Source organism: Grammomys surdaster, unplaced genomic scaffold (genome assembly GCF_004785775.1).
Source record: "Grammomys surdaster isolate TR1022 unplaced genomic scaffold, NIH_TR_1.0 349, whole genome shotgun sequence".
Classification (NCBI taxonomy): Eukaryota; Metazoa; Chordata; class Mammalia; order Rodentia; family Muridae; genus Grammomys; species Grammomys surdaster.
Window position 1 is genome coordinate 622,148 of NW_021604768.1, and position 9,726 is coordinate 631,873.

At 43.2% G+C, this 9,726-nt stretch overlaps 1 protein-coding gene across 1 annotated transcript; it reads left to right on the forward strand.

Annotated features, from left to right (window-relative positions):
- Positions 1-1,492: 1,492 nt before the first annotated feature.
- On the forward strand, positions 1,493-9,083 carry LOC114630999 (pyrethroid hydrolase Ces2a-like). The gene is made up of 12 exons (XM_028779312.1): positions 1,493-1,629; positions 2,163-2,367; positions 3,543-3,681; positions 4,382-4,515; positions 4,597-4,855; positions 5,967-6,065; positions 6,340-6,480; positions 6,600-6,680; positions 6,933-7,077; positions 7,470-7,607; positions 8,041-8,113; positions 8,520-9,083. The coding sequence occupies exons 1-12, from the start codon at positions 1,554-1,556 to the stop codon at positions 8,704-8,706; spliced, it is 1,677 nt and encodes a 558-aa protein (XP_028635145.1). The 5' UTR covers positions 1,493-1,553; the 3' UTR covers positions 8,707-9,083.
- Positions 9,084-9,726: the final 643 nt, after the last annotated feature.

Genomic DNA, 9,726 nt, shown 5'->3' on the forward strand with positions numbered 1-9,726 from the left:
GGAGCATGCAGGATTTTTAGGTCATTGGCTGGTTTTCCAATCTCTTCATTTCCTGATCCTTGCTATGAAAGGTTGGAAGTTTTACTTGCAGGACATAGCTGTGATGTTTCCCAGCAGCTATCTTGTGAGTCCTGGCACAGAGAATGATGATGATGATGATGATGATGATGATGATGATGATGATGATAATGTATTATGAATGTACATCTCTGGCTCTGTGTGTGTCCATGAGTGTGTCTGTGTGTTTCTGTCTGTGTGTGAGTCTGTATGTATGTGTGGATCTGTATGTGTGTCTCTGTGTTTCTGTGTGTTGGTGGTGGCTGTGTCAATGTGTATGTGTGAGTCTTTGAGTCTTTGTGTCTGTGTGAATCTGTCTGACTGTGTGTCAGTCTGTCTCGGTCTCTCCCTCTCCCTCGATCCCTTTTGCAGGATTCATGAAATAACCTGAAGGCCAACCCCAGGACATTAATAAAATGATGATTTTTGTAATGTTTCTTCCACACTAGGAAGTGAAGAGAGAGAGAGAGAGAGAGAGAGAGAGAGAGAGAGAGAGAGAGAGACAAAGACAGAGAGACAGAGAGAGGTGGTGTGTGTGTGTGTGTGTGTGTGTGTGTGTGTGTGTGTGTGTGTGTGTACAACAGGCTTCCCTTGCATTGACAGAAGGAAGAACTCTTCTTGCCTGCAGGAGGGCTTATGCCTGGTACTTCCACTAGGCCTGAATGCATCATTCAACTCCCACTGCACACATCACTGTGAGGTTTCCATGGCATTTTTGCCAATGGATTGGACATTGGCAAAGAGGTTTTTAGATTTTGAGTAACTATGTTGTTGTGGAAAAACTTAATTGTTGAATGTTTGTACATAGCCTGGTTAACTCACAAAGAATATGAACTAGTCACCCAAATTCACTTCAGGTATCAAAGTTTTTCTTTCAGTGGAAAAATGTTCCTTGTATTCATTTATGTCAATCACTCTCTGATCTCTGTTCCTGGCAACCACTTGACTGCTTTCTGATGGAATAGTTTGGAAATGATCTGATTTATAAACATCAGGGCCCTAGCTATTCTATCATGGAAAAGAAATCATTGGTGACAGACTCTGCTACTAATAGAACAATTAATAATCTTAAAGATTCAAAAGTCATCTTTGACTAAGGACCTATGCATTTAGACCTCTGTTTTAACATCTGTCTGTTTGTCTGTCTGTTAGACTATGTCCCTGACTCCCTCAACAGAGCCAGGGATCATGATGACTCCATATTGAGGATCAGAGATCCTGGCATTCCAGAAGGACATGAGATGTCATTCTGTATCTCTCCAGAAGTCCAGGGAAGGAGCACAAACTGAAGAAGTGGCTTTGCCCTGCCTGCTGGCTACTGGCTTCCTGTGGCTTCTGCCTTATCAGTTCTTCTGCAATAAGAACTTTGCCCCATTCAATCAAATGTCCACACCTACACCCATAAAGGTACAAATGCCTGCCTGAGCCAGGCAGATCTGTTGAGTATCCTGCTGTCAGATTCTCATCTTGCACAGGTTTAAGCCTGAGATTCAACCATGCCATTTGCTAACCTTCCTGATTGGCTGTATGTTGTAGCCTCTGGGCTCCTTCTTCTCCTCCAGCATGTGCATGGTGAGACTATCTTAGTGAGCAGAAGGGACGTGGGTCAGAACTGCCCCAGTTCTGTATAATCAGAGTCCAAGCTTGTAGGATGGAAAGCAACAGGTAGGGAAAAGTAGCTGGTGGAGAATGACAGATGACAGCATGGGGATTGTGTGCTTGCTAATGTGCCACAAAGGCACACAAGGGTGAGAGATGTCTAAGGTTATCACATACTGAGGAGGCAACAGGGACAGGAGAACCAGCAGGACAGGTCCCTCCTCTGTGTGTGGTTGTATCTAGAAATGCTACTAAACATTGATAATGACAATAATTCCTTCATAATGCCAAGTGGCTCTGAGCCTGTCACTTTGTTGGAAGAGCCCTGTCAGTTTTCAAGAAGGTCAGTCGACAAGGTATCTGTTCCTAGGTGATCCAGAAGCCCTCATTTCCACATCCTACTGCAGAAATGAGACAAGTCAGCTTACCTCCCCCATGAATCATGGTGATGACAAGGTACAAATTCCCAAATGTGTTGACAGTTGATGACATCTCTCCACTTACAGGCCAGGACTCGGCCAGCCCCATCAGGAACACACACACAGGCCAGGTGAGAGGCAGCTTTGTCCACATAAAGGACACTAAAGCTGGTGTCCACACCTTCCTGGGAATTCCCTTTGCCAAGCCTCCTGTAGGACCACTGCGCTTTGCACCTCCTGAGGACCCTGAGCCATGGAGTAGTGTAAGGGATGGAACGTCAGAGCCAGCCAAGTAAGTTCTGGGACCTATGGGACTTTAGACTTTTGCTCTAGGCCACAGTGAAGTGCTTCCTCCACCTCAGGTCTATAGCAGTTTTCAGCCTGTGCTGAGGGGCATCTCTATTGCATGTTTCTGACAAATGTGCTAAGGATTACAGTAAAAAAACAATGGTATCAGCTTACTGGGTCAGAGCTTTTAACCTGTATGGAGTTAGCTGAAGGTACTGCAGTAAGGAGCAGAGACTGAACCCATTCTTTCCTGTCACTGTGATTCATTGTCCCCGTATCATTGACTAAGGAAATGTACACATGCTTCCAACTGGAGGCTCTGTGGAACAAGGTGGTACATAACTGGTACTCGGAAGCGAACTTAAGAATGTCTCACTACCCTATAAAATGCTGTTGTTTATTAATTTCTATAGTTGCTATGTTGGCATAGTGTCCCATGACCCAGTATCTTTGTTTTATTTCTGTTGCTGTGATTACATATCCTAAGATAACAAATTAGTGAAGTCATGTTTTATTATGTCTGACAGTTCAAGCATATCAACCATATTTGGGAAATCACAGAGGGAGAAATTTAAGAAAGCTGATTGCATAACATCCATAATGAGGAACAGAGTTTAAAGGTCACAGGCATCCCTACTCTCGTTCACTTACCTTCTCCATTCTTATACAATCCAGCAGCCCCTTCCTAGGGAATGGTGCCTCCTATGATAGGCAGACATTCCTATTGCAAATAACATTATCAAGATAACTTTCCAGTGCCATGCTTTATCTCCCAACAGGATGAAGACAATCTCTTAGTAAGATTCTTTTCCCAGGTGTATCTATGGTGTGTCAAGTCAACAATCAAATCTAACCATGATGTCAAAATTTAGATTTTATATACAGAAGGATTAAATGTTGGAGCAAAGACCATATAATTTTCAGTGAAGCTGTCAGAAGTCTACATAAAATAGCCCCCCAGAATATAAAAATGTATGGCAAGACCTCCATGTAAAAATTTGTCTCTACTTCCATTTGCACAGGACTGGTGGCTTTTACTGTGGTAGGGACTTTAGAAAAGAATCACGTTAGCAATCCAACATGGAATGCAGTAGCTGTGGATTTCTAAGAGAAAATACAGACTAAGATATAGATTTGACCACCACATAACTTGTTTGTCCTGCCTTATATTTTCACTAGGTGTCTGCAGACTGATACAAAGAATTTAGTGGTTATGAAAGAGATGAAGCTGACCATGCTTCCCATCCCTATGTCTGAGGACTGTCTGTATCTCAACATCTACACACCAGCCAATGCCCATGAGGGCTCAAACCTGCCTGTGAGTGTCATGTTATGGCTACTAGGAACATGTCATTTATTTCTCTGGAGGATGGGAAGGAACAAAATAATTCTGAGCTCCACTGTTGTTTAGATCCTGATTATTAGTCGTACCTTACTGAGTTCAAGAAGGTCATGTCAGCCCATGGTCAGCTGCTTAAAGGGGTGTGTGGGTGTGTGGGTGTGTGGGTGTGTGTGTTTGTGAGTGTGTGTGTATAACTCACTGTCCTGAGATTCATGGAGGTAAGAGGGTCTAGGTATTAGATTAAACAAGGAATTCTATCAGTTTGGCACACCAACTCAGGATGGTGCACAAAGGCTGAATATTGACATCACCCAAATTTCTAACATCAATTTATCTGTTTGCCAAGTTAGATATGCAGCCCATTGGGATTAGCAATCAGGAAAGGCTCATAGGAAGATACTCCATTTTTTGTTCTACTTAGATGGGTCTGAGAATACCAATGACTTTAATTTAGATCTAAAGTCTAATCCATGCTGAGATTTCCTGTTGGGGAAACAGGAATGGAAACATGCTCACAGGCCTAAAGCACCTCTTCTGTGACTCACTTCCTAAGATCCTGAGGATACCTGTTTGTAGGTCAATCTGCAAGAGAACAAAGCAGTTGTTAACCTAGTAGGCAGTCTAGGTGAGCCTGGGATGTGTGTGGGCCTCCTGGCAACTGAATTGCTGTCTCCAGGTGATGGTGTGGATCCATGGTGGTGCACTGGTTATAGGATGGGCTTCTATGTCTGATGCATCCACACTGGCAGCTACTGAGGAAATAGTAATTGTCTCCATCCAATATCGCTTGGGTATCCTTGGCTACTTCAGGTAAGCCTGGGACTGGCCTAGGTAATGAGGACTAAGTTGTACATGGGAAGCCATGCAATTCTTCTTCCTGTTACTTCTCAGTACTGGAGACAAGCATGCCAGAGGCAACTGGGGATACCTGGACCAGGTGGCTGCCCTACGCTGGGTGCAGAAAAATATCGGTTACTTCGGAGGCAATCGTGACAGGGTCACTATTTTTGGTGGATCAGCAGGAGGCACAAGTGTGTCTTCCCATGTTGTGTCCCCAATGTCCCAAGGACTCTTTCATGGAGCCATTATGCAGAGTGGAGTGGCCCTGATGCCTGGTCTCATTTCTGACACTTCTGAGGGTGTCTACAAGGTAAGTGCCCTGAAGAACACCAGCCCCTAGAAAGCTACTTCAGTCATTGACTCTGGAGATCTGGTGTTCAGTTAAGTAAATTTTATGTATGCTGAGCAAGCTATATGACAACAAATTTCTATCCAGGGGCTTCTGTCATTAGCAAAAACATTTATGCATGGTTTCCCAGTTGGTTTCTTATTGTTGTGATAAAGATGATTACCAGAAGCTCCTTGGAGAGAAAAAGGTTTATTTCAGCTAACATCTTATGACCTATCTTGAGTAAAGTATGCAGTCAGGAATGTACCTGGAGACCAAAACTGAAACAGAGGCAAAGGAGCAATGTCCTTACTGACTTGTTACCCATGGCTTCCTAAATTATCTTTCTTATAAAACCCAGAACAGGTGCCCATGGGTGGCATTGCCCACAGTGAGGTAGAACCTTCTGCATCATTTCTCAGGAAAATGCCCAGATTTGCCTATGGACCAATCTGATAGAGGCTTTTTTTTTCACCTGAAGTTCCTCTTTCCAGATGATCATGGATTGTGTTGAGTTGATAACAAGAAATCTAACAAGAACACATGATTTGAGGGAAAGGGCCAGCTGGTAAAAATATTTGCTGTGCAATTGTGAGGTTCCAAGTTTAATTCCCGGAACTCATACAAAACCTATAGTGGCAATTAAGTGTCTAAAACCCCAGTGTTCTTATGGTAGTCTAGAAAACAAGGACAGAAGACTCCCGGAAGGTCATAGGCCAGATAAGCTGGTGTAGACAAATGCAAACCAGGGATATCATGACATGTAACAGCTGAGGCTTTTCTCTGACCATCATGGACAAAATGTGCTATACTATACCTATTGTCACCCGAGAGTAACACACACACACACACAACACACACACACACACACACACACATACCCGAAAGTAACAACAAAACAATATGCAAATAGAATGTTCTTTCCCAGCTGTCACCTCTGAGCAACAGAAAATGTGAAAACCTCCACTTCCTCCTTTCATACACAAAAAATATTTGGATGTCGAATTTGGATGTAATAACTTTCTAGTAGAATCACATGTACTCTGCTCTCTGCTAGTAGGAATGAGCTAACCATTATCTGTTCCATTTACAGACAGTAGCCAACCTATCTGGATGTGGGACCCCAGACTCAGAAGCCCTGATACACTGCCTTCGAGCAAAGAGTGAACAAGAGATCCTGGCTATTAACCAGGTTGGGAGAATTGTGTGTCTTTGAGGACCTGATGAACAGAATGTGGTTCTGTCATTATTTACTACTCATATGTGCTTACTCATCTCCATGGTTTGGTGTCCTTTGAGTACAATGTACAAAAAGAACAAGAGAAGCTAATTATCATATAAAGTTCTTCCTAGAGTGTTCACAGAACTCTGAGATGAGATAAGATACAGGGAATTATTTTGGATAGTCATTGGCATTAGAATGTATATATAATTGATCTTCAGCACTGATCATCAATGCTGTGTAGGTCTTCAAGATGATCCCTGGAGTGGTGGATGGGAAGTTTTTCCCCAAGCATCCTCAGGAGCTGTTGGCCTCTAAGGAATTTCATCCTGTCCCCAGCATCATTGGTATGACCTCAGATGAATGTGGCTGGGGAGTCCCCAAGGTAAGACCTAGTTCTAAGCCCGTGAGAACATAAACTCAAATTGTAGGTACTCGGAACTCAGAGATACCTTGATGTAGTTCCAAACCATCCAATACTTAAGACTATCCTCTGCCTCCCAGTTCATGGGCCTTGACCATATCATAGAGAAGATTACCAGAGAGACCCTTCCAACTGATCTGAAGAGCGCTGCAGCAAAGATGGTGAGAGAGATCTTGGCTCTTTTCCTGATATGGAGGGTTCCTGTATATTTTTAAGAGATAACATGCCCAAAAATAAAGTGTGTGAGTTACTTTGTATGTGTGCCTGTACATGTGCATGTGTGTGTGTTTCTGTGGGGAATCAATGAAAAGCTTCTACTATTCTCCCGACACCCCACTTTACTGTTGACCACATTCCTTATTTAGAGTCTGATGCCTGCCTGTCATCATTCTTCCTGATTCCTCCTGGTATAGATGCTTCCTCCAGAATGTAGTGACCTGTTAATGGAAGAGTACATGGGTAACATTGAAGACCCAGAGATCCTTCAAACACAGTTCAAAGAGATGCTGGAGGACTTCATGTTTGTGATCCCTGCCCTCCAAGTGGCACATTTCCAGCGTGAGTACATCTGGGACTAGAGCAAGGAAAGGGGGTGCTCAGATCTGTGGGACCCAAGTGAGCTCTGCAATGTCCAGTCCAGGTCTATGTCTTGGTTGGGTCTCTTACAGCTGGCAGCTTTTCCCCACTAAATCTTTACATCTAGTGTAAAGGCTGGCTTAATATCCAGGGCTAGAAGAGGAAATATGTTACTTTCCCTCAGTGTCTTATCACCTACTCAGTTGGGAATGTGAGGGTCTGGGTAACAAAGGTTTCCCTTTCCAGTGGTCCAGTCTGGATATCACCACTCAACTGTGATTGCAGATAACTGTAGAGCAAGATGTCTTGTCACCATGGGTTAGGTAGATAAGTTCCATATGAGAAATCATGTCAACTTGTGTCCTCCTTACCAGGTTCCCACGCTCCTGTGTACTTCTATGAGTTCCAGCACATGCCCAGCTTCATGAAGCATGTCAGGCCACCCCACGTGAAGGTGGACCATGGGGATGACCATCTGTTTATCTTTGGCTCCTATGTGTGTGGCATGAATTGTGAGTCTTTCATGTTTTCCTAGAGCTAAATGGAGAATCAGATGATTTCCTCAGGGATTATTGAGCACTCTGTACAATTGGGAAATTGAGAGTCTTGGAGGGGACAGGAGAAGTGTTCCAGATATCCAAGCTTTACAAAAAAAGCCATGCTCCTCCCTCTAAAATATCCCAGAATTAAAATATAAACCCTTCCTGGTTTGGCTTGAAGTAGAAGGAATGTGTGCACACTGCTTTAGTAATGAATCTGAGAAACATCAAGTAGTGCTTTGGATCAATCCTTTTGTACTCTGTACAAAGCTTTTTGTATTCTGAGTGGGAGGGAAGAGGGTATAAACCAGGTCTATGGTTTGGCCTTGGGATGTAGTTTCTGTAGCAGAGCATGAGTTGTTACCTGCATGAGGAGGCTAGCACTGGTTTCTCCTTCTGTTTGCAGTTGACCTCACTAAGGAGGAAGAGCTGTTAAAAAGGAGGATGATGAAGTACTGGACAAACTTTGCCAGAAATGGGTGAGAATACTTCCCATTCTCAACCTAGTTAAAGTCAGGTCTAATGTGTGTCCCATTAGTATGCATGGGTCCTTAATTACATGATAGTCTTCAGCTCAGGGCATCCTCAGGCAGATACCTTCTAGCTGTCATTTACTGTTCATCCCACAGAGACTGGGTGGGTGAGTCACACTATTGTAGTACTGTTTTTTAGATTGTACCTCTGAGAGAGAGACACAAAACTAGCCAGCAGCCTTTTCTGCACATGGAGTAGACACTGATGATAACACTTGTATTTATATCATTACACAAGTCCATCTGTCCCCTGCTGTCCTTGGTCTGCTCACCCAGTGTCCTTATCAAATAAGGGATCAAGCTTTGAATCAGAGAGACCTTCATTCTTTCTTCCTGGCTGGTATATCCACAGGAACCCCAACAGCGAGGGTCTACCCTACTGGCCTGTGTTTGACCAAGATGAGCAGTATCTGCAGCTGAACACCCAGCCTGCTGTGGGCCGAGCCCTGAAGGCCAGAAAGCTGCAGTTCTGGACCAAGACTCTGCCCCAGAGGATCCAGGAGCTTAAGAGTTCTCAGAACAATCATGAAGAGCTTTAGCGACCATTGTCAGGAAAGGTGTGTGAGTTTGAAAACAGATGGTGTAACTCTGAAGTTACAAAGTCCATTGATCAATAATCAGTTGTTCAACAAGAACATAAGCATTTCTCACCGTGCCATTTTCACTTTTCAGACATGTATGGAAACCATTTTGTGTGTTATTCATTATCATTCTGGAAAAACTTTCATGAGCATCAACAAAAGTTCTCATAACAGTGTAGATGTGTCAGCCCCAAAGTACTCCGATCTTCTTTAACCCTTCACTGAACTAGGCTCCACTTTTCTTCCTTCCTTCCTTTCTCTCTTCCTTCCTTCCTTCCTTCCTTCCTTCCTTCCTTCCTTCCTTCCTTCCTTCCTTTATATGTCCTTCCTTCTTCCCTCCCTCCCTCCCTCCCTTCCTTTCTTCTTTCTTTGTCCCTCTCTGACTCCCTCACTCCCTCTCTCACCTTCTCTATTCCTTCCTCCCTTGCTTGCTTGATTCCTTTTTTTCTTCCTTTCTTTTTTCCTCTACCTTCTCCCCATCCTCACTCTCCTACTTCTTTGTAAACATGACATTGCTTTACCTTACTATCCTGGGAGTTATCTCAAATCCAACATAACTAGAAGTGATTGGTTAGGTCACTTCAAGTAATGTGTTTGTTTCTTTTTATTGTGAAATCCCCTCAAGAGTCCACAAAACATATTTTATCCACTTACTAGTCTATGAAAATCTGTTGTCCTTGGTAAGTAGTTCTTCTTTCTGGAGACATGGTTTCTATATATCCCAGGTGGGGCATGAACACATGATCTCATTGTCTTGCCTTCCAGATATGGGTTTTAATAAGATGTATGGACATTTTCACACATGAAGTCAGGTGATCACATGTATTAAATTTTTGAATTTACAACCTAGAGCAGAACTGCTAAGTCAACAGACATGTGTTAAATATTTAAACTGTTGCTAGGCTAGGGAAACAGATAATTAGGCATTAGTAAACAGGTATCCAATTATTTCCAAAGCCCTAGGCACCATAAAAAATG

Bases quoted from the DNA above. Each gene is read 5' to 3' on its own strand.
- LOC114630999 (XM_028779312.1), top strand. From the start codon at position 1,554: ATGCCATTTGCTAACCTTCCTGATTGGCTGTATGTTGTAGCCTCTGGG. The intron at 4,856-5,966 runs GTAAGTGCCCTG...TTCCATTTACAG, and splicing joins CTTCTGAGGGTGTCTACAAG to ACAGTAGCCAACCTATCTGG. The intron at 7,078-7,469 runs GTGAGTACATCT...CCTCCTTACCAG, and splicing joins CCAAGTGGCACATTTCCAGC to GTTCCCACGCTCCTGTGTAC.